Source organism: Pristis pectinata, chromosome 28 (assembly GCF_009764475.1).
Source record: "Pristis pectinata isolate sPriPec2 chromosome 28, sPriPec2.1.pri, whole genome shotgun sequence".
Taxonomy (NCBI): Eukaryota; Metazoa; Chordata; class Chondrichthyes; order Rhinopristiformes; family Pristidae; genus Pristis; species Pristis pectinata.
This window is the reverse complement of record NC_067432.1, coordinates 9,927,554-9,952,965: the sequence shown is the minus strand read 5'-3', so window position 1 is coordinate 9,952,965 and position 25,412 is coordinate 9,927,554. Positions and strand designations below refer to the sequence as shown.

At 41.4% G+C, this 25,412-nt stretch overlaps 1 protein-coding gene across 4 annotated transcripts in view; it reads left to right on the top strand.

Moving 5' to 3' along the window:
- Positions 1-25,412, top strand: part of LOC127584029 (EGF-like repeat and discoidin I-like domain-containing protein 3) — a 78,444-nt gene that overhangs the window by 9,584 nt on the left and 43,448 nt on the right. For 2 of the 4 annotated variants that reach the window (XM_052040548.1, XM_052040546.1), the window contains exons 2-3: positions 21,243-21,368; positions 24,216-24,296. In XM_052040548.1, the coding sequence (XP_051896508.1) occupies positions 21,243-21,368; positions 24,216-24,296 (207 nt within the window). The remainder of the gene's footprint in view (positions 1-21,242; positions 21,369-24,215; positions 24,297-25,412) is intronic. The other 2 variants (XM_052040550.1, XM_052040549.1) reach the window with 1 other exon arrangement.

Sequence of the window (25,412 nt, the reverse complement as noted above, 5' to 3'; positions counted from 1 at the left end):
TCTATGGAAGGAGAACCAGAGTTTTCAGTTTGAAGATCTTATGAAGAGATTTCAACGAAACATTAGCCCAGTTTCTTCCTCCACAGATGTTGCCTGACCTGCTTGAGTATTTCCAGCAGTTTCTGTTTTAAGGAGACACATGAGAATGCAGATGCTGAAATCTGGAGCAACATACAAGATGCTTCAGGAACTCAGAGGTTCAGGCAGCATTTACACAGGGAAATGGGACAGTTGATGTCTTGGGTCAAGACGCTTAATCTGGTCCAGATGAAGGGTTTGATCTGAAACGTTGACTGTCCATTTCCCTCCATAGATGCTGCCTGACCTGCTGAATTTCTGTTTTAATATTGACTTTGCTGATTGGGAGATGAATATTAGCTCGAGCTCCAGGGATAACTCCCCTGCTGTTCTTCTGAACAGTGCATTTCTTTTGCATTTACCTGAGAAGCTCCCGTATAACATGTCTTGATAAACTTGGCAGCCCCAAGAATGCAACGCTCCCAAAGTACTGCAATGAAGTATCGGCCTAGATTTTTGCAGTCAAAGTTTCAGCAGCAGGATTTGAACACTGAATCTCCTTGGAGGCAAGAATACTACACACTGAAAATAAAATCAGAAAATGCTGGAAATACTTAGCAGCGTCTGTGGAAAGAGAAACAGTTAACGTTTCAGGTTTGCCAAAATGTTCCCAACCTGAAATGTTGCACAGATGCTGCCTGGCCTGCTGAGTGTTTCTAGCATTTGCTGCTTTTCTTATTTCCAGCAGCTGCTGACTTTTATTTTGATTTTCATTTGCTGTACACTGGACCATATGTGTCACATTGCGTGTGAAATATTGAAAACAATCTTTAATTTCAGCATTTGGGTGCTGCCAGAATATAGTTTTGCCTTTTCCAAGCACTGTTAATCTTTGTGCAGAGTCAGGAGTTTCCACGTTGGTGCAAGATTGCTGATTTTTTTTTTCCCCATCCTGCTGCTGTTTGGCACATGATACGTTGGTGTTTGAGCATGTCCATCGAACAGCACAATCTGTGCCAATGTTTTTCTTCAGTCTCTGTGTCCATTCATTTGACCTTCAGAGAACTGAACCAACAGGAGTTATTTTGGGACTGTCTGGTACACAACCCCAGACCTTGTACCATGATGGGTAGGGTTAGCTGCCAAGACAACTAAAAGTCAGGCTGGTTCCAAAAGAAGAGCTCTAGGGAGTCTATGGAGGTGTAATTTTATTTTATCTCAGACATTTCTGGGGAAAGGCAGGGGCAGCATCTGAAAACAAAAGTCATGGTCACCTTGTAATAGAGTCATACAGCACAGAACTGGGTTCTACAGCCCATGAAGTCTACACCCATCATCAAGCACCCATTTACTCTAATCCTACACTGAATCCCATTTTATTCTCCCCACATTCCTATTAAATCCCTGCAGATTCTACCACTTGTCTGCACTCTAGGGGCAATTAACCTTCCAACCCACATATCTTTAGGATGGGGTGGGGGGGGGGGAACCAGAACACTGGGGGTGGGTGGGTGGGGGGAATCAAATGCCCCACAGAGAGCACCTGAGAACAGGATTGAACCTGGGACACTGGAGCTGTGAGGCAGTAGCACTATAATACCTGCACCAATGTGCTGCTCTTAAGATCCCTATGGTGGTACTTCACTTTCTTAAAAATAGCTGCTATATTGATTTAGTCAAATATAAAATCCATGTCACTTATACAAGGTGCTAAATCCCAATGTCAAACTCCAGACCCTTCCCCTCCTGAAAGCACTGAGAGTACCTTTACTATCGAGGCTGCAGAAACAACAACTTGCCGTGGAGCCCTGGCTGGCGGTCAGGTGATGAGTGCGCGGAGGTTGAAGAGGACATGGGCAACAGATTTGGATTACAGGTTTATGGAAGGGAGGGAATCGGTGGCCAAGCAGGAACAGTTTGGAATAGTCACACCCAGAAGGCATGGATGAGGAGAATACATTGAGGAAAAGGGCTGAGTTGAGTGATGTTACAGATGTGAATATAGACCATGTTAGTAATCACATATTCTGAAACAACACAAGACCAAGCATTACAGAAAGGTTGTGACCAATCGGGTTGTCATAGAGACACCGCAGAAACGGGCCTTGCAGCCTACCCAGTCCGCACCAACCATCAAGCATCCTTTTTTTACACTAATCCTATCCTAACCTATTTTATTCTCCTCACATTCCCATTAACTCCACCCAGATTCTACCACTTATCTTACACACCAGAAGCAAGTCAGAGTGACCAATTAAGCTACCAACCTGCATATTTTTTTGCGATATGGGTGGAAACCAGAACACCTAGAGGAAACCCACAGGATCACAGGGACAATGTGCAAAAACTCCACACAGACAGCACCTGAGGTCAGGATGGAACCCTTCTCACTGGAGCTGTGAGGTAGCAGCTCTATTAGCTATGCTGTTGTGCCACCCTAGTTTCAGACAGTTGTCAGGGAAAGAGATGAAGTTGGTGATTAGTGATGTGTTTTAGACCAATGCCAATGGTTCCAGTCTCCACTATATTTTGTTAAATAAAAATGTTGCTCTTCCAGAACAGGATGTTGGACAAGCAGTCTGACAATTAAGAGACTGTGGTGAGGCAAAAAGAGGTGGTGGTGAGGTAGAGCTGGGAGTTGTCAATCTACATATGGAAACTGATAGTCAGTAATTCTAGAGCAGGGCTTGCCACTTTCCCTTTAAGGGCAATTGGAAATGGACAGTGTGTACTGGCCTTAGTAGAGATACTTGTAAACTCTGGCTTTATCTTTTATATTTGTGATTAATTACACAGACTTATTACTGAGCATGAAGGAAACATGTCTGCTTTCTTCATTACCCTGCTTGAGAACTGAGCAAGTTCTGAACAAAGCACCACATTCTTAAAGTGGAATTGGAATTATGGTTTAGCTGACCTATAACAACAAGATAACAACAATACAATGGGCACAGCTCACAAATAACTATTCAAAGCACAATCTGATCACTTTGTGGATTGGATTTAATCTGTAGGACACTCTGCAGATCTGTTTCAGTCCAATTTGGTGGAATCCAATTTGGCAGGCACATGGTTGTATTGAGTCAGTCTTGTCAATGTTCTTGCAAACGTGCATCTCTGATCCAACTTACATTTGGTAAGTTTCCCACTGAGTTCCTTTGTAGTCTGCCAAGCCTCACCTGAGGAACTGAGTTAAACGTGGAAAGGGGAAAATTTATTCACTGGTCATAGAGACATTCCAAAGACACAACCCTGTTTTTGCCAAACTAACAATGTGTACGAATTGCTTGATTTAAAAAGCTCTTGGTGCCAAGGACATTGTTAACTGTTTTGGAGCCTGGGACTGAAAGATTTTATTGTATTTTTGTATTAAGCAAATTGGAACAAAAATATGCACTGTAAAATGTGAAATCAAAACTTTTGTGTCATGGGATTTAAATTCAACATTGTTCAGAATTCAAGTCATGGAGCTGAGTAGAATAGCCACAAGTGAATGGCTTGTTATGTATGGTAGTTGAAGAGCAGAAAGCAAATTGGGTATGGTGCATTCTGTGTATAAAAGCAATGCTCTAAGAGAATAAAGGACTTCACTAGAAATTTTGTTTATTGATGGTTTATATCGGGCAGTTTGTTTGACTAAATTTTTATCAAAATAAAAGCAAATATACAGGAAATGCTCAGCTGGTCAGGCATCATCAGTGGAGAGAAAAAGAGTTAATGTTTCAGGCCAGTGACCTTTCATCAGAACTGGCAAAAAGTTAGAAAATTAGCATGTTTTGAGTTGCAGAGAATAGGGGAAAGTGGAGAGATCAAAGGGAAAATCCTGTGAAAGGTGGAGACGAAGTGAGAGTGAAGGACACAAGTGGTGGTGATGATGGCTCTGTCAGTTGCTCTGACAAATGCTCTGTCACCATCCCACTTCCACTCTGACCTCTCTGCCTTTGACCTCCATCACTGTTCCAACAGTGCACAACATACACTTCGAGGAACAGCATCTCATCTTCCAACTTGACACATTAGTCTTCAGGAATCTATGTTAAACTCAATTACAAAATTAGGAAAAATTAAACTGGAACACACTGCAGGCCAGGTAGCATCTGTGGAAAGAGAAACTTAGAGGGTCATGACCTGAAATCCCGACTGTGTTTTTCTGTCTCCACAGCTGCTGCCTGACCTGCTGAGCATTTCCAGGATTATCTGTTTTTGTTTCAGATTTCCTGTATCTGCATTTCTTTTTGGTTGATCAATGAATTTAACCATTTCAGATAACCAGCCATTCCAGTTCGTCAGAACTGGCCCACGCTGATGAAAGGTTAACCTGTAAAGTTAACTCGGGTTTTGTCTCTCCACAGATGCTGCCTGACCGGCTGGGCACCTCCAATCTTTTCCATTATTCTTGCAACTGTAGTTCCAACACAATTTTTTCCCTCCTCTGCTCTCCTTTGTCACCTTGTATTTACACCTCTTCACAGATCAGCTGGAACTAAGAAGCTTTCACCAGCCCCTCTCAGCCAACACCATCTCCTTTGGTGTTATCCAGTTTCTTTGTTTTCCACCCAATCACATATGTTCCCTTGGTCCTCTCCACCCCTCTCCCTTCTCTACATCTTAAGACATGTTCATTTTCTAACTTTTCCTAGTTTGGGTGAAGTTCATTGACCTGAAACACCAACTTTGCTTCTCCCTCCACAGAGGCTGTCAAGTTGCCTGAGTATTTTTCCAACATTTAAAAAAAAATTTCAGACTTTTATCATCTTTTTTTGCTTTACGATGAACTTTATTAGTGACGTCTGTCAATAGTTGGGGCCAGGCCCACTTTTTCACCTATTCATTTGTAACACTGATCTGTGCAATACCTGATTATGATCTCTGAAACTATGGCAGTACTGTGATATTACCCCACAGAGCTCCCTATCCCTCCTCCCACTTCCCTTGCTCCACACTAATCTGAACTTTACATAGGGACGTGTGCAGGAATTCAAATTTGATAGTTTTTAGAGATGTACATACATGTGTCCATCTCCTCACATTTGACTCAACATGATACAATGCTATATAATGTATTACAACAAATTATTTGAACGGTTAAAACGTTTTCAAATAGAAAACACCTTGCAGCACCTTGGCCACATGCAGATGTACTTGCTTCAATTACTTTTACTGGAACCGGACGTGTGAATCATACTTTTCCATTCAGTGATCTTGCTCCACATCCTGCTTGCTCAGACCCAGCCATATGCCCTGGTCAACATTGGTGTCACTGGCAGGATGACGTTATAGCACTGAGGACAAATTTTTTTGGGGGGCATTGCTGCTTTTGGGGGTTATCTTACTCAGTGAATTTATAAACCACTTCATAGATCCCTGCAGTCAAACAATGTATAATTGCATTGAGTTCCACCTCTTGCAAAGCACTTTAGTCCAACTAATGTGGATTAGGTCATACCTTAAGGCATTTTATGTCATTTAACAAAGAATAGGGTTGCATTTGTGACTATTTTGAGTACAGCAGTGGATTTTTTTTAATGTGCTGCCCCACTTTCTCTAAGGTTCAGTGGTTCTTGTGAATTTAAGGGCTAGAGTTAAAATAGCCCAAGTTCAATCCCCAACACATCCTCAGCTGGTTTGCCATGGTTGGAGGAGCAATGGGGTCACTTTCCAGAACTGAGAAGGGGAAAGGTAATCTTTAATCACTATCTACTGACTACCTGTTGAAATTACATATTCATTGGTGTTGGCTGACTGTAAGGGGCCCAGCTTGAGCGGCCTCTAAGGATTTAAACCCATTGCCAGTCACTACTTTGACCTGCATAAGAAGGATAAGTCGGGTCAAATAATAAACATCAGGCGCTCAAGTTCTAGCACAATGACTGGCTTTCCCTCTTTAAGGTTATCTTGCATCTGCAACAGGTGTTGCAACTGCCATATAACATCTGGAATCAGGTGTGGCAACTGCCATATAACATCTGTAATCAGAGTTGTGACAGACGTGTGTTAGGTATGCGGGGACAAACCTTGGGAAAAGATTTTGATTCTGTGAGGTGGTATAAAGTGAGCAATAATGAATCAACAACTGTTTTACCACATTCTTAATGTTAGTTCCAAATGAAATGAGATTCCAAGGGGAGTAAAGTGAGGTGCAATTTGTCATGATTAATGCTGCAACTCAAGATTAATTTCTCCTCTACCAATGGTTTTTACAAGTAGTTTAAGTGCTTTAGTTTAATAGGTTTGCTCCTACAGCACAGAGTTTGGCATCTAGAAAAGTAAATCACCAATTTGTGTCCATGTTCTGTGACTTTTTTTTATGTGTAAAAATTATCCTTTCGTTCAAAGCCAAGCACGGACCGGACGACCAGAAGAAATGTATATTAAAAAAACAGAGAAACATAAGAATGTAATTTGTTAAATAGAATCCAGCTGTTTGCTTTTTTTTGGCTCTTGGACACGGTTGTGCCAATTAACCAGTTGTAGTCACTTAATTGATGCGATTGACAGAAAATTAAACAAATTGACTTGTTTTGCAATTGAACCAATTATTTTTATTTCAAAAACATACAATGTAATCAGTACATGTCTTCCTTTATGTCCAGTGTGACATTAAACCAATACAGATTCTTACACTGTATCAGTGCCAATCGTGTTTCCTCCTTAAGCAATACACCCATAAAGTGTTTGAGAGGCTGTTACACAGGATCCAGCCCCTCAATGTCCAGTGGTGGCAGGACTCTAGACTGCGGTCCTTGCCCACAAAGCCATTGCAGTGTCAGCACTGAGCTTCAGTACATTCCTCAGCACATATTTCTGAGCCAAACAGGATGGCTCAAGTTTCCCCACAGTTAAAGTGGTCATTGGCCTGGGATCAACACTTCTATCATCACCACATTCATTAAACTGCTGGTGAAGCACATGATAAACCTGTGGGGTTTATAACTCAATTGTCTGGCATTGAAATTACCAAGAAAAGAACTGAATTTACAGCATTTGAACACATCTCTTAAACATTTTTTCTCAACAGTTAATCGTTGAGGTGCAGGACACTTAGATGTGAACATTTATCTAATGGTGCAGAGTTGGAATAAGGATGTTATGGATTGATTCCCAGAAATGTTGACTTAAAGGATAGCTGGTTAAGTACCAACCTTAAAGGCAGCAAAAGACCCAGAAACTGGTTTTGAATTTTAAAAAAAGCTGCAGATGCTGGAAATCTGAAATGAAACAGAAAATGCTGGAAACACTTAGCAGGTCAGGCAGCATCTGTGGGAAGAAAAATGGTTGACATTTCATCAGATGAAGGGTCTTGGTCTTGGTTAACTGTTTCTCATTCCACAGGTGCTGTCTAACTTGCTGAGTGTTTCCAGAAATTGGATTGATTTGATGGCTGGTGGCCAAGGCTCTGAGTTTGACTCTGTTAGTTGCCTTTAAGGTTGGTACTTATCCAGTAATCCTCTGGATTCCCTGAACCTTCCCTACTCTCTGAGTAACATATACACCCCATTCCCCAACTGGTAGCTGTGTTCTGAACACCTTCCTGCTTCCGTCCTCTCACCTACCCTCCCCCTCTCAGCCATCGCAGCCACCAGTCTAAGGACTTGACTTGACCCGCCCGCCAACCACAAATTCTGACTGCCAAGGCCACTTCCTCGCTGCTACCAAATTAAGCAGATTCCCTGTCTACCGATCCACAATCTAATCAGGCCATGACCCAGACCTTCCTTTGATTCTACTTCCCCGTGCAGTCCTTTGTTGGACTTGCCTTAATCTCCTTGGCACGCTCTGCAATGGTCCCATGCACGACTGAATTTCTTGGGGTTATACCCATGAACAAAACATTTTTTTGGCTGACTGTAGGCTGTCTGAGAGGCAGTGACCAACTTCTAGGCTGAGCAGGTTAGGAAGGCCTTGCTTTTCTCCCTGGATGGTCCCAAGGTAGCTTCTTGTGACCTGGGAGCTGGTCCATTCTCCAGAGCCCCTCTCAACATTCCTTGATCAGTGAAAAGAAAATCACAGTACTCCCAATCTTCTTTGCTAACCAGTGACACTCTATGGACATCAGGTAGGGATAAGGTTTGGCTGTGATGGTTCATGTAATCATATAGCTGGCCAACACTCCCTGCCTTTGCTCAGGGTTCAGGAGTAATTAGTTGATTGAGAACAGACCCTTTTCACTCTCGCAAAGTCCGCACTGTCAAGGGAGGAGACAGGAATGTGGCGAGAAATGAAATTGGTTCTTCTGATCTTGCAGCACATGTGGATGAAAATAACAAAACTGGGTCACAGTTGGATAGATTAATGGCAGTGAGACCTGTGTGAAAACCTAACTTCATTCACAGAGGCAAACATGTAGTTTTCAAACAGAGATGTAACAACAGCTTGTGCAGCTGATTAATTGAATGGTAGTTCAAAGAGGACACATTATGTACTCTACCTTCATACACTGTTGCCAAACAGACATACACCTGCACTTAAATCAATAGTTAGTGGTGAGCACTGGTGGCTGGGTTGATTGAATGTGCAGGTGTTGGGAAAAGGAAATGGTGACAGTCCAGTTTTAATAGTGGGAAAATCTATAAATTTATCCCTAGGTCCTTTTATCTTAAATTTTGCATTTTTGTTACTTTTCCCCTTCTGCACAACCCTTCTCATTCCACTTCAGTGGATGCTGCCACCCTTGTGTAATTCACCCTGTTCTGCAGGTTATTTGGACAACAGCAGGATCCTCAAGACCAGCCTTTGTCCTTTATTTTGCCCATTTTAAACCGAGGCAAGTGGACCGCCACAAAAGTGGATATTCCCAGCTTTACTTTATCAATTCCTGTTCACAGGTTTCTTTTGCTGAGCTTGGGTGATGGACCAAACATCCAACCCAAGACTCTTACAGTTTTTGCAGCAGTGACTTTATGGTTAGTGCTGCTTTAATCAGCTTGGGTCTCAAAGTGGATTGGGGGAAGAAGGGACTCAGGGACGTAAGGGAGTTTGGGGACCGGGACAGATCAAGTTGCAATTAGAAAAAAAATCTTACATTTAAGTAGCACCTTAATATGACCTCTAGTCTCCCCAAAGTACATTAAAGTGTAGTCACTGTTGCTTTGGAGGAAATGCAATCAAATAGCACACAGCAGGTTGATAATAACCAGATATTCTAGTTAAGTAATAACAGTATGAGGCTGGGGGTTGGAGGCAGGTGCATGTTGGCAAGGACATTTGGGAAAATGCTTTGAAAATTCTCTTTATCTGGTATTCTTGTATGGAATTCTCATGCAATTGGCAAAAATTTGTTTTTATGAAAATCAGCTCAAACAGTGAATTTTATTTCAAGTGTTATGCAGAATAAGTGTGAAAAGACACTTTTAGTTTATTTACGTGTATACAAAATGGCAATGTAGTTGTAGGCTGATTAGCAGCAACATCCTCTTTGACGATTTGGCACTTCGTGTGCTGGTGAGAACGGACAGTCATTTGATTTATTTTTGCTGTAGTTTACAATAATACTGTTCAGCCTTAAAATATAGAATTGCAGTGTAAAACATTGTTATTTAAAAGCATACAGAGATGACATGGTTTGGCAATTTATTTAAGGTTTGTGCATCGAATGCGACTGTGTGACGTACAGTGATGCTCTTTTGAACAATTCCCATGTAATCGACATCTTTGTGCAACCAGCACTCCCTGTTCCCTGTGGATGAGAGTGGTGTGTTATCTCTTGCATCTTCCTGCAGGCAGTGTTGCAGTCTTACCATAGAGTCATAGAGATGTTCAGCACAGAAACAGACCCTTCGCTCACCAAGTCCACGCCAACCATCAATCACCTATTCACACTAGTCTGACATTAATCCCAATTTTTGTAGTTTTTTTTAATAGTATTTTTTATAGTCTCCACACATTCTCAAGAACTCCCCTCAGTCTACCACTCACTGACACACTTGGGGCATTTTACTGTGGCCAGTTAACACCCTGACCTTAGAAACCAGAGCTCTCAGAAAAATATGCAAGCTCTGCACAGACAGCACCCAACATCAGGTTTGAACCCTTCTTGAGAATCATCCTTGATCCTGAGCGAATGTTTAAGGTCTTGGACTTGCATCTCAATTGATAGACAGTTACATTTCAGCATAATTATAAACTTAAAAATCCTTCAAGTTTATGGGAGTCAAAAGCTTGAGGAGTTGATAGGATTATGAGAGGCATAAATAGAGTACACAGCCAGTATCTTTTTCCCGGGGTTGTAATGTAATACTAGAGGGCATGCATTTAAGGTGAGAGGGAGTCAGTTCAAAAGATGTGTGGGGCAAATTTTTTTCAGAGTAGTGAGTGGAGGCAAATATGATAGGGGTGTTTAAGAGGCTTTTAGATAGGCACATGAATATGCAGAGAATGGAGGGACTCGCACTCAACCTCGCACTCAACCTCAGCAAGACCAAGGAATTGATTGTGGATTTCAGGAAGGGTAAGTCGGGAGAACACACAACAGTCTTCATTGAGGGGTCAGCAGTGGAAAGGGTGAGCAGCTTCAAGTTCCTGGGTGTCAACGTCTCAGAGGACTTATCTTGGGCCCAACACATTGATGCAGCCATGAAGGAGGCACGCCAGCAGCTCTACTTCATTAGGAGTTTGAGGAGGTTTGGTATATCACCAAAGACTCTTGCAAATTTCTACAGGTGTACGGTGGAGAGCATTCTGATTGGTTGCATCACCACCTGGTATGGAGGCTCCAACACGCAGGATTGAAAGAGACTGCAGAGGGTTGTAGACTCAGCCAGCTTCATCATGGGCACAACCCTCCCTGCCATCGAGGACATCTTCAAGAGGCGGTGCCTCAAGAAGGTGACATCCATTGCTAAGGACCCTCACCATCCAGGACATGCCCTCTTCACTTTACTACCATCGGGGAGGAGGTACAGGAGCCTGAAGACCCACACTCAACGATTCAGGAGCAGCTTCTTCCCCTCCACCATCAGATTTCTGAACGGTCCATGAACACTACCTCATCATTCCTCTTTTGCACTATTTACTTATTTTTGTAACATAGTAATCTTTATATCTTAATGTCTTGCACAGTACTGCTGCTGCAAAATAACACATTTCATGACATACGTCAATGATATTAAACCTGATTCTGATTCAGATATGGACGTTATGTAGGCAGAAGGGGGATTAGTTTAGTTAGGTGTTTAATTACTAGTTTAATTAGTTCAGCACAACCTCGTGGGCTGAAGAGCCTGTTCCTGTGCTCTACTGTTCTCTGTTCTGGCAGCAATGGATCTTTAAATAATTTCAACCTTGCCTTTTGGCAGTTCTTGGTAGTGGAAATATGATTTATGGATAGGGAAACACAGTAGATGATAAACGACATGCTTGTCAGCATTAAACACTCATTCCAGTTGAACAAATCACACAGAAACTTGCCCACCCCAGGGCATGGGTGGTCACACTTTGAAGTACAATCAAACTCTGTGGCTGTGAATGGATTGGTTGGATATCATCGTTAAAATCTGTTTGCAGCCACACCTTAAGCAATTGAGGCATAGTGATGAACAAGGTAATGAGAGTTAATCTCTTGTAAACTAATCTTGTTATTTATTGACAAGCTGCCTCTTGGCAGGAAGTAAATGATTTAGTTTGTCAGTTTTGATGTTAAAGTCATTCATTTGTACCACCTTCGAAAAAATTTAATTGTCTCCCAAGACATTATTAGGTGGAACAAGGCACACTAATCCTTGTACCTGCAATAACCAGACTAATCAAAAAATACAGTCTTAGATTTAATTTGTGTGCGAGTGCCTTTGAAGTAACTTTTTCCATCATCACGAAGCTATTTCTCAACCTCAGGTGTTGAAAGATATTCCATCCTGGCCGCAGGTGAAGGAAGCTGCTTATCTGTAGCTGCACTTGTAAGATCTTCTGGCTCCGTACTCTTGTAGGATTCTGGTGAACCGCTCAAGAACCTGGAGGAACTCAGCGGGTCAGGCAGCATCTATGGAGGGAAATGGACAGTCAACTTCTTGAGTCAAGCCCATTCATCTGGATTGGAAAAAAGAGGGGAGATAACCAGCGTAAAAAGATGGGTGGAGTGGAGCAAGAGCTGGCAGGTGATAGGTGTATCCAGGTTAGGGGCGGTTATTCGGCAGATGGGTGGGTGGGAGTTGGAATCATGTCAGAAGCTGGGAGGTGATAGGTGGAAGTGACAAAGGGCTGAAGATGATGGACCGTGGAGCATGGAATAGAGGGAGGGAGGTGGGGAGGGGAATTGGTGGGAGGAGTGTATAGGGAAGAGGGGAGAGGGGATTTTGTTGGATTCTGCTGGATTCTGCTTTCCGATTGCTGTGGTTCCAGCTGGTTAGTGTTCTATTTTGTACTGCTTGGTAACCGTACACCCCCACTCCTTATCAGTATCTGCAGCTTATAGACTGGAGAGAAAATAAAAACAATTTTGGACAGGCTTTGGGAACAAAATTCTGTCCCAGACGCAGCCTGGTTAGCTCATTCCCCTGCAAATTCAGCACAACATACTTTCATTCCCCTGAGCTGATGGTCCTGGAGTTCAGGCATGAGAATCTGTAGCCGACCCTGAGTTGGTTTCCGTATTGACTGGTGGATGACCTTCACTGCAATAAATTCATTACTGACTTTAGTAATGGAGCAAATAAAATGGATACTGGGGAGAATTTGAAGCTAATCTATATAGCAGGCACCCGATGCAAGATTCTGAGGAACGGTTTTGGCCCTGAAACAATAACTCTGCTTGTCCCTGCCAGACCTGCTGAATGTTTCCAGCATTTGCATTGGTAAGTTGGTTTATCATTGTCACATACTGAGGTACAATGAAAAACTTGTTTTGCATGACATCCATGCAATGCATCAGTGCATTGAGGTAGTATAAGGGAAAACAATAACAGAATGCAGAATAAAGTGTTACAGTTACATAGAAAGTGCAGTGCAGGCTGACAGTAAGGTGCAAGGCCACAATGAGGTAGATTATGAGGTCAACAGTACATCTTAAACGTACGAGGAAATTGTTCAATAGTCTTATAACAGCAGGATAGAAGCTGTCCTTGAGCTTGCTGGTACGTGCTTTCAGGCTTTTGTATCTTCTGCCTGATGGGAGAGGGGAGAAGAGAGAATGTCCGGGTGGGTGGGGTCTTTGATTATGTTGGCTGCTTTACCGAGGCAGCGAGAAGTGTAGACAGAGTCAATGGAGGGGAACCTGGTTTCCATGATGTGCTGAGCTGTGTCTGGATTTTCAGCACCAGCAGATTTTTAAAAAAATTCATATTATATTAAGAACCCAATGCTGATGGTCTACTTTTCATGGAAATTAGTTGTGATGTAGCACTGGTGAATACCAGTGACTTGCATGAGTACAATTCCTCCATTGTAGTAAACCTTTCTCAAAGCGTTTCACAGGAACATCATAAGACAAAATCTGGTATCAAACCACAAGGAGATTTTAGTACAGGTGGCCAAATGCTTGATCACATGGTAGGTTTTAAAATTATCTCACAGGAAAACATTAATGTTGTCCCTTTTGTGAACTCTGGATACCCCAGAGCCTTTTACAGCTAATAACTTACTTTTAAAGTATGATAATTATTTTGGGGAAAAGTTGCAACCAGTTTTCACACATCAAGCTTTTGCAAACAACAGTTTGCAAAAGGAGAAATACTAACTAACACAACAGGGATAGTTCTCATGTTTTTCATAATACAATTATACCAGGTTGAGAGAGCAAAGGGGCTGTGTCCTGAGTAACAGCCCCACAAACACTTGAAAGATGTACCGCCTAAAACGGACATGAGTGGCATTGTGCTTTGTGCTCAGAATGTATTAACTTGAGGACACCACAAATGTATAGACTGGACAAAACTCTGCATGTATAGACTGAACGCCATTATGAATGTATATAAAGCCATGTACTTCTTTGTATTTTTTTGTATATCTATCTTTTCTGAATATATTTTAAAATAAAAAAGAGAGCAGAAGGGATATGGGCTGAACAACCAAGAAGGCTACAGATTAAATGAAGGTAAATGGGGCGAGTGTGATTCCAGATGAAGGGTCTCAACCTGAAACGTCAGCCGTCCATTTCCCTCCACAGATGCTGCCTGACCCGCTGTTCCTTCAGCAGTTTGTTTTTTGCTCCAAATTCCAGCATCTGTAGTCTTGTCTCTGGATAAGTACAATGGTTGGTGTGGAAATGGTGGGCTGTAGGGCCTGTTTCTGTACTCTTCGGTGGTACGGTTGTGTGACTCTAACTCATCTGAATGATGGTACTGACCATGGAGCGCTCCTCCATGAACACATTGGAGAGAAGGGGATAAGGGTGGGTAAAATATTGATAGGTTCATTTAAGAGTGGATTAGGTTTATATAAAACCCTTCCATACCTTGCCTTCAAATGGTCCAAAACCCTATGTTGCATCAGATTGTATGTAAAAATCCAGTTTCTTTGCTTGTTGCATGATTATTTCCATCCTATTTTATTCTTTTCAAAGGTATTTATAAATAGCGAAAGCACAGCCCTGCAGGTGTGATTCTGATGTAAATTGAACAAAAACATCTGAGAGGAGAAATGTATTAACGTTTCTTGCAGTTCAGGGAATTGATGTGTTAGATGATCTCAAGTGGCAAAGTAGTTGGAGGGAAAATAATGAAATTAGTTTGAGCTATTTCCTTTGTGACCTTATACCTTTTTACTGTGTGAAATTTTTCTTGTTGATAACCTGCTTCCCAGTCTAAATTCTTCTCCTCTCCAAACATAGTCATAAATGATTAAATCATTTTCATTGATTTAGCAGAAACATAATGAGGGGTATTATGTTCTTAGACTGTAAAATACATCCAGCAATGCAATTGTAGATCTGGCCTTCCTGAATTTCGGTCTGAAGAAGATTTTGTGATTTTATTTTTAACCAGTTTATAAGTATCCATCAATCAATGCCAAAAGAGAACCATGATTGCACTGTTACGGTGAGGTTTTGTCCAGAGGTCAGCTCCTAATTGAACCTCACCATGAAAAATTTCAAAGTATTTAAAATGAGCTTACCACAGCTGAAGGCCTGGTTTTAAAAAAAATTGCATTTCTAATTCTTTAGCAAAACTCTTAAAATTGACTTTCATTTGGTTAAACTGATAGAATATTCACTAAGAATTAAACCATTTTTGATGGTAAGACCGAAGGATTCGGACAATCAAATTTTTTAGATACAATGTGAAGATGAGTAAGATTGATGAAATTTTATAGTTTATGAAGCTCTGGTTTAAGTTTAGTCCAAGAAAAAGATTTAAAGATCAAGATGTTAAAAGTATTTCAAGTATAGAAAGCTATGAATTGAAGCATAGTTTTTTACTTCTGAAAAATCTAAAGCAGACTATGTAGTCAAAGGTTTAATGTCAGCCTCTGCATCCTCAATCATCAAGGTTAGACTGCAGAACATCTAGGAAAATGAAAACCTTAAATGTACCATGGTGTTCTATGGTTCTGTGAAATTCTGACTCAGGAATCCTTTTGACCCAATGTACTTTATTAAAGTTAATGCTTCCTTGCAGCACTTCAATCCAATTTTCATGCTGTTCTCCTTTCCATTTAATACTTTCCGATCTAGTTTACATAACGGCGATTTAAATATTGTGATCGATTCTATTTCAAGAGTGATTTGGGTCATTCTAATAATCCATCGCCTAAGATAATTCTGATCACATCCCGCCATTGCTGGTTATACTGATTATACGTTATGTCATGCCAACTGAATTAAAACATGCAATGTGATATATATGATTGGCATTCTGACTTTCACGTCATTTGGTTAGATTGTTTGGATATCAAAAGTAGAATGGATTCTTCAATGATCTCTGAGCAGAAGAAGACTCCATAAACCAAGGGCATAATCCTTTTTCTAGTCTTATACTTCCTTACATGAAACTGAGTCACAGATCAGCTAAGATTTCATTGAATAACATAACAGATTTAAGGTGCAGAGTTTCAGTGTAGAATCTGAAGAATCTTACCAGCAATCGTGATTGGAACGCCAGCAGTATGGAAGGTGAAATATTGTCTGAACCTATTATGATTGGAAGGTTAAGTTGAGAAATTGTACCACTGGACTCTTTGATTTTCTCTTGAGAATTTATTAATTTTGTGAACTTTGGGATATGCTTCTCCACTAAATTAGATCAGGTCTCATTGTGTGATTTGCCCTCCAGTCTTGGGAGATTCTGTGGTTGTTTTACGAGGGACAATTGGTGCTGACAGATTCCCAGTGCTGCGGACAAAAGGAAGTTGGAAAACTGGGAGAGAGGCCAGGGAACTACCATTGTTGACTTGAAAAAATAATGAAAATCAAGTTGGCATTCACAAGGAAGAAAGGGAGAAAAACACAAAATGACTTGATTCTTGATGCAATCACTTTTGCACCTGCTTTATTCTATATTTTAATTTTCCAGGGTTTAAAATGAAATGGTCACTTGGTAGGTTTCAATTTTGTCCAAAGGCTTCTCTGCTCTACTTTTGTCCCTTTGTTGCCTTGGAGACATGGTACAGCTTCCAAGACCAAGAAGCTATACCAATTGAAGGTAATGTTAAATTAAATCAAGGCTTGCCTGCACTCGAAGGTGGCCATAAAAGAGTCCGTAGCATTATTTCATCGTAGTAGGTTAACATTGGCATTTACACCCAATATTTATTGTATGAACAGTAAAATGGAAAAATTCTTTACTCAGTCATCTTGTTTCTGTAAGAGCTTGTGTGCAAATTGGTTGCTGCATATTCTACATAAATGCTCTACATTTGTAGGGTGTTTTGGACCTCTCAGATTCTGTGCAAAATAAATAAATAAATATATAATATGCCTTTCCTGTTTTTTATTAAGCAGCACAGAGATTATTCAAGGAAGGTAAGGGAATGAATGCAGGACACTTTTTCATTTTGACATGTACTGGAAAATAACAAAACACCAAACTGCCACCCATCTATAACTAAACCATGGTAAATCTTCAGTGGGCATTGTGCAACTCCTGACAGAGGCATCATTTCGTCAAATTTCCTAAAATAGGAATTAACAAATGGAGAGAATCATAAAAGAATAACTAGACATGACGTGGGTTTAATGGGCATAATGGTTATTTCCTCCTTTAAACTTATGCAAATCCAATTAGTAAAGAGGGAATACAAACACACAGTTCCAAAATTAAAAGTTAGAAAAAAGAAGTTCACAAATTCTCAGCGGTTCATTGACATGTTTAGATTAGCGTTCATGTTATTTTGTTATAGGGACTACACATGGGTTTTATTTATACAGTGTGACCTCCAAGTAATGGAAATACTTGAGTGAGTACTAAGATGGATAATTTAAACAGTACATGTGCAATTAGTTCATTTTGTGTTTACTTCAGTACGTTTACTCCAAGTGAAGCATTGATCCTGAAAGAAAATGGCTGTAATTCTGGTGGTCAGCCAACATTCATTAATGTTGACCCAATTATCAGAGGAAGAATTGGAAAACATTTAGTATGCAGGGGGCTAGAAGGCATTTATTCCAATGTGGACACACCTCTAGCTCCCAGTGGCCTTTTGTTGGTGGGGAAATCCAGTGCTATATCATGGAGTGTGTCAGCTCCCAATGCTGGTCCAGGTCCTGTATGTGTCAGAAGTTGGAAAACCTCAAGGGATTCTGGAATAGAGAGTCTCCTTTCTTGATTTTACCTTCCCAATGACATCTGCCTTTCAAGGAAGACCTGAATATTCCAGAGATGCTCATGGCCAGTGAACAGGAGTCCCCGCAGCGTTCTGGTGGGTTTCATCAGCTGGAATTTAGCAAGAATTTAGGGAGAATTGAGGCCATTTTAACATATGAAATAATGAAAGCAAAAATGGACACACTGATTTCTCACATTGAGCCTCCAGTGTTGTTGTACCGTCTCCTTCAACCAAGACGTTCAGATTGTCAATTCACAAGAGATTGCAGATGCTGGAATCTGGAGCAAAATAAAACCTGCTGGAGGTACTCAGCAGATCAGGCAGCATCCGTAGAAGGAAGTGGACAGTCGACGTTTCGGGTCGAGACCTGTCACCTGGACTGAAAGAGTAGAGGGGAGATCGCCAATATAAAGAGGTGAAGGGAATGGGTGGGGCAATATCTGGCAAGTGGGAGGTGGATCGAGGTGAGGAGGCAGATGGAGGAGGGTGGGAAGAAGGGAAATAGTGACAGAGGCTGGGAGGTGATTGGTGGAGGCAACAAAGGGCTACAAGATGATGGAATCTGATAGGATTCTCCAAGGTCACTCTTGGATGGAGCATCTGTTTGGCTGACACAAGATGTACTATAGGAGTGGGTGTTAGAGGGCAAAAATATGCAACACCTTGGATAGAGCTGGTATTCCTAGGCATTCTTCAGGATTTTAAACATCCCAGCGAAAAACGAATGTTGTTGGAGGTAAATGAAGGCAGGCTTGGAGAGGAATTCTTTCTCCGATCTTGTGGTTCTCATGGAATCTCTCTACAACCCTCAACCTACTTCCCTTTCCTTTTCTACAAGATTCGGAGCAGCTGCACAAATTTTAACTTTTCTTGTTTTTTTTTGTTTAAAATTTGGAATTAAGTGAGTTCCCTCCAGATCATAAATCTTTAATCCCTTCCTGTAGCAAAGATGGACATCAGGAAAGAACAGCTCATTGTGTCTAGCCATGTTATTACATAAGTAATTGGGAATATGTCCCCATCACTAATAGAATCCTATCAAAGGAGTTGCATGTATCTCCAAAGGGAAAAACTCTCCTACATTGGCCACATATGATTTACATGAGCCAATTTTGACACTCCACCTGCCATGTTTCAGACATCACACCTGCCTTAGTTGTTTTTGGGAGCTTGCTGTGCACAAATTTGGCTGCTGCATTTTTACTTGGGAATAGTGGAAACACTTCCAAAGTACTTCATTGGCTGTAATGTGCTTTGAGACATCCAGATAGGGACATAAAAGTTGTTGCAGAGATTGAAATCCCTCACTTTTTACCTTTCACAGAATTGACTGGCTATTCAGGAAGCCAAGAATGTGGCCCTCCCAGGTTTGAGTCTCACTGCCCTTTTCATGTGGCCACTACATCAGTAATCTTGGTTGGGTGGGTAGACTCTTTTTATTACTGCTGGATATTTGAGGTAAAGACAGCAACTTAAACATTTACCCATTTGGAAAAGCTCCCCAGGCAATAAAATAATTAAACTCAGAGATCTGAGTCTGTATTTACTTAACATATTTAGTCTCTGTGGCTTTTAAAGGGATGTGTATCCACCATGACAAAATGACTCAGTGTAGCCCTGAATTTATAAATAACAAAAAATGAACTCATTTGTTTTATCTTTGCACCCAGCCTTCTCAGGGATAAAGTAATTATAATCTTGAAACTTTTTAATGTCCTTCTGATGCTGTAAAGATTGATTTTGACAAGATTTGGTGTGGATGGATTGAAATATCTTTGACCATTCTCACTCTAACTCCTGATAGAAATGGAGCAGAAGCAATCTTTGCCAAAGCTCGGGTACAGGACCTGATCATACCAAGGATTTCCATTGGTTTTCATTGTGGCTATTGCTCATAGTCACCACAAACAAAACCAGTGATGTAGCAGGTACATTGTGACTCTTGATCCTTGGAGACCCCACATTCTTGACTTCCCTGCTGGTCAGTCTATTGGGTAAAAGGAACAAAGGGAGAGCCTTTCATTTCTGAAATGTCTTTTATGTCCCTTATTGGACATCCCAAAGCAATTTACAATCAATGACATGCTTTGTAAGTTAGTCTCTGTTGCAGTGTAGAATATATAGCAGTTATTTTGCACAGCAAGCTCCCAGAAACAGCATTGTGAGGATGTTGAGATAATCCCCTTTGATATTAGGTTCCGGGATAATATTGATCAGATCTTCTCTAAAGGATGCCTTGGGGATCTGTTAAATCCATTTAAGAGTGCAGACAGAGTCTTCATTTATGCCTCATTTGAAAGACAGCACTCGTCGTACTGCACTGAAGTATCAGCCTGGATTTCTGGGATTAGTTTTGTCAATTTACAAGGACTGAATCTGAATCAGAATTGGATTTATTATCACTGACTTACATGACGTGAAATTTGTTGTTTCATGGCAACAGTACAGTGCAAAGACACAGAAATGACAATAAATTACAAATATAAATAGTGCAACAAAAAAGGAATAATGAGGTAGTGTTCGTGGGTTCGTGGACTGTTCAGAAATCTGACGGTGGAGGGGAAGAAGCTTTTCTGAATTGTTGAGTGTGGGTCTTCAGGCTCCTGTACCTCCTCCCCAATGGTAGCAACGAGAAGAGGGCATGTCCCCGATGGTGAGGGTCCTTAGTGATGGATGCCGCCACCTTGAGGCACCACCTTAACGGTGGGGAGGGTTGTGCCCATGATGGAGCTGGCTATAATCCTCTGCAGCCTCTTGCGATCTTGTGATTGGAGCCTCCAAATCAGGCGGTGATGCAACCAGTCAGAATCCTCTCCACCGTACATCAAAAGAAATTTGTAAGAGTCTTTGGTGACATACCAAATCTCCTCAAACTCCTAATGAAGTAGAGCCGCTGGCGTGTCGCCTTCATGATTGCATCAAGGCGTTGGCTCCATAACAGAGTCCTTCGCTCGAACTCCTTCAGTAGGCAGGATTTGGTTTAAACCTTTTAAAGAAAAAGAAAGCAGGAACTTCTTTAATCATTACACTGAGCAATATTTATTTCTTCCCTATAGAATAGATAGAACCTTTTTACCCAGGTGAGGGGAGTCTAGAACTTGAGGGCACAGGTTTAAGATGAGAGGGGAGAACTTTAAAGATTTGAGGGTAAGTTTTTTCACACATAGGATGGTAGATATCTGGAAAGAGCTGCAGAGGAGGAGGTGGAGGCAGATACAATTACATGTAATAGGATTTTGTATAGGTACTGGATAGGAAAGGCATAGAGGGATATGGGTATGATGTGGGCAAATGCGATTAGCATTGGTAGGCACCAAGATCGGCATGGATGAGGTGGTCCGAAAGAGGCTGTTTCTGTGCTGTATGGTACTGTGTAGTTCAGTCGCTGTTGCAATTTACATATTTGCTGTGGCAGGCAAGGTGCTTGCAGCAGTGACATGCAAGTAAAGCAGTGTGAAAGGTGGTTACCCATGTTACAGCCTGCACCTCTCGGAGAACTTAATGGTTTTCATCTGTGTCTCTTTGCTCTATAGGACATCCTTGTCATCCCAACCCTTGCCAGAATGGAGGATCATGCCTGGCCGGAGTCTCCTCGGATCCCTACTACTGTATTTGTGTGGATGGATTTACTGGGAAACACTGCACTGAGGTGGAGCAAGGTAAGACCCTCTGAGAAAGTCCTGATAACATGGCTGGATGTGAGGATTGAGCTGGTTGTTGTTCTACCTATTTCTGTCAGCAAAGCTGTTATCTGTCGCTTGTTGGTCAAAACATTTTAATGGTTCTGTGGCTTTTAAATGGAAGCAAAATGAACCCAACTTGGAATGAAGTTGTAGAGATAATTGACTGCAAAGTGAAGGTCAGAGAGAGCAACAATAGATCATTGACCAGCAACTAAAACTTGGCCACATTCCTGAAAGCTTCTCTTGGAGGAGAGAAAAGAAGTATTCAAGCACCATCAGTATCTTGTTCATAACAGGGCCACACAGCTGTTAGTCATGGATAAAACCATCTGTTAATTATTTCAAACTTTGATTTTATGAATGGCTGATGTACGAGAATTACAACAGGATAGAAAGTCTCGCATCAGATGGGATCCCCCTACGAACACGGGACAACTCAAAATGCTGCACAGCCATTGGAATAGCTGTACAAGATTGTGGAATGCTGCAGAGTAGTCATCCCATTAATGAGGAAATGGTTCAAGTCTGTCACCATCCCAACTACAGTTGTGCACTGCATTAAAAATCTGGGCTGCACCTCAAATTGAAGCGCCATCTTTCTCTCTCTCTCCCTCTGTCATCAGAGCTAGTTTATGCATATTTCTCCTGGTGCTGCCTTTATAGTTATTACTAAAATGAAGTTAAAAAAGACCATTAAATGAAAACATTTGGAATAATATACCTGTTTTAACAACCTCAGGATGTTGCAAAGGGCATTAAAGGTGACCCTCGCCAACATTGCAGAGAGGTTGCATCCGAGAAAACAACCCGTATCACTATTTTCTGTAACACGAAACTGGGCCATCTGCACATGTGTCAAGAAATGCGAGTTGAAAAATAATAAATTTTGCATTGATTCATTTACCGCTTTTCACACAAATTCCGTGAGGGCAAATTTTATCCCATATCTCCAATTTTTTGGGTGGTGATTTGTGAATTCTGTACTGCTGAATTTCCGTTACCCAAATGGCTATAATTTGGGGGTTGCCTGTACTGAAGTACTTTTTGAAGTGCAGTTCTGTTTTGATGTAGGAAGTCTAGGTGCCAATTTGCATACAGCAAGCTTCCATTAATAGACAATCAACTCCCATTTTAGCTGAGAGAGAAATTTTGCCCAAAACACCAGAGAATTTCCTTGCTCTTTCATCAGAGGAGTGTCATGGAAGAGCTTACTTTCACTTATGCAAAAAAAAATGGGTTAAAACTGAGTCAGCCTTACTGAGAGAACCTAACAAATTGAGTGTACAACTGCTGGATGAAGTCTACAGTGGGCCCAAACTCTCCAACTTCTAGCAGCTTTTCCATCTACTCTGTAAAACATTCCTCATTCTAGATCGATGGCCTCAAGGTATGTTGGAATAAGAGGGGTTTATACAACTGAAGCAAGAAAAGCATAGGACCAATAACAAGAGGAAATTTTTCACTAGGCAAATGGCCCCTTGGCCAATATAATTGAGGTTAAAAACCATTGAATTATTCAAGAGTTGGTTAGACAACTTAATATGAGACAAAGTTGAACCTAGAAATTCAACCCTGCCAGAACTAAATTTTGGATATTTTATTCTGTCGATTGTGGATGAATTTCTGGGACCATGTCTTTTGCTCTGGTAGAAGGATGTGCGTAGGATGGTGGGAGATGACCACCGTCTCCCCAGTGGTAGTGAAGCACAATGAGGATGCATGCATATTGTGCATAACATGAATCTGTTTATCGTGCCCCTCAAAGCAGTCAAATTTAAATTCCTTCACATGCCCATGTGGACGGATGAGTTAAAAGTGTACCAGAGGTGACTCTGATCAGTATCTTCCTTGTGATCTGAAGTAATAGTTTTGCTGTATTTAGTCACATCAAAGCTTTAATTTTACTTGTGTCAAAGCACCTCCCACGTTTCACAGTTCTATCCATGAAGTTGTTAATTCAGTGCCTGGATTATAGAACTTGGGGCTATAATTAATTAGAACAATCTGTAACCAAACTATGCATCTGAATCAAAAAGCCCTCTGCTGTTTTGTTAAATTAAATGATCCATGGGAGAAAAAAAAACACTTACATATTTGACTTTATACTGTCCAGGGACAATCAAGAACACTTTAATAACAGTGGAGATAATTTTAAAGTGCAGGCTCGGTTGTTATTTAGATGATTACTGGAATAATTTATAAGTCCAGCAAGATCTCACAGATGGGAAATGACAGTTCATTTGTGACATTGCAGTGGTCATAAAAGCAGAAACTGCTAGAAATATTCAATGGATCAGGGAACAGAGAGAAGCAGAGTTAATATTTCAGGTCAATGATGTTTCATCAGATGTGCCTGTTTGTTTAGAGAGAACCGTTGATAAGATAGTGAGAGAACTTTTCTGATACAGCTAAAGGATCTTTCCCATGTATTCCCACGTCAGCAACGTTAGGATAGAGGGACAAATTCTTATTTGGAAAGGAGTCACTTCAGTAACTATTGGACCTGTGAACAAGACGAATTTGCAACTGCTTTCGTCCTTGTAAATCATGTACTTTCCAATTTTTAGTGTTTACATTTGACTTTATGTTTGCCCAAAACTGTGAAATATTAGACTGAGGACTCAATTTAGGGGCTGCCAGGCTGATAATAAGATCTTCTACAAAACCATTTTGCTTCTTTCTTCAGTGTGATTGTAGCCAGGAAGTTCCTTCGCATCACTTCCTGTGGTACATGAAGTAATTTACAGCCATGCTTCTACTTTCCCTCCTCTTCTGTCATACACCATTTTCTTTTAATACAATTTATTGATGCAATCAAAACAGGAAGTGGTGCGGGGGAACACACCGGGCATACGTTGGAAGACGTAAGGTATAACGATGTCACTACCTACTCCAGACACTCAGGTAAGCTGCCTGTAATTTCTGACAACAGTGTTGGACAGAAATTCAAAGCTTGACCATGCTGCAGCTCAGATCTTCAAGAGTCCTGTGCAGACTTTGAAGCCACTCTGGAACTCTCACAGAATATGCCAAAACCTTTTTTTCTCCCCTAGTTTGTCAAAAACTAGTGTTTGGCAATGGTAGCTGTCGCTTCATCTGTGTGTGTGTGCTGATCGCTTGGGCTGCTACACTACCTCTCCCTTCCTTGGCCTGAGTCTGAACACCTGGTGCCAGTGATGTGCCATGGGGATTGCTTGGCGGGCTGATTCTCTTACCGGCCTATCAGCCTCGCCACAATCTGGGCAGGATGCATCCCAGGGAGGCTTTCCAGTTCTGGAGATGATGAGCTTCAGCAAGCTTTCTGCTTTTTCTGCCTGCTGTGTGTGGGGGCAGAGCTTCCATACCTCATTTGGGGTACAAGGTGGTATGCTGAATGTAAAGCCCAAGAGCTTTACCTCTTGAGCGGTTCATCCACGTGCCAACAGTGGCGAATGCTTTCTCTCCGGGTGAACAGCTGCCTGCTGCCTTTAACTTGCTGCCTCTATCAAAAGCCCAGCTCTGTTCTTGCATTGTGTAACTATAATCTGGTACGTAGTCCAGATGAAGGTTTTTGCCTCGCAAACACGTCAGACTGTCCACCTTTTGCACCTTCTCAGGCTGACGAACCTGCAGTAGTTCGTCCATGTGTGAGTGAAAGCCAATTGAATTTTGACCACTGACATGACTTGGTATCCTTCCCTCTTCAATTCACTTGCTGACTGTCACTCTGGGCAGGTGTGGGACAAGCCGGGGGTTGGGGGAGTGTTCATTGAGATGCCCCCAAGACTATTTTCTAAAAAGGTAAATCAGGCAGGGTGGGCTGAGGAGCTTGATGGATTGCAGTGGTGGAAGATGGGAGAACACTTGGCAAAGAAAGCCAAAACTTTCCTTGTTGGATTTGGAGAGGCAACCCTACTCCCATTGAGCCAGAAGGAGCTTCAACCAAAATTTCAAAATGATTATTTAATTGGAGATGCTGCAACTCATGTATATTCAGCTTAAAATTACAGCGAGTTCTGAAATAACATCATCTTATGTTTA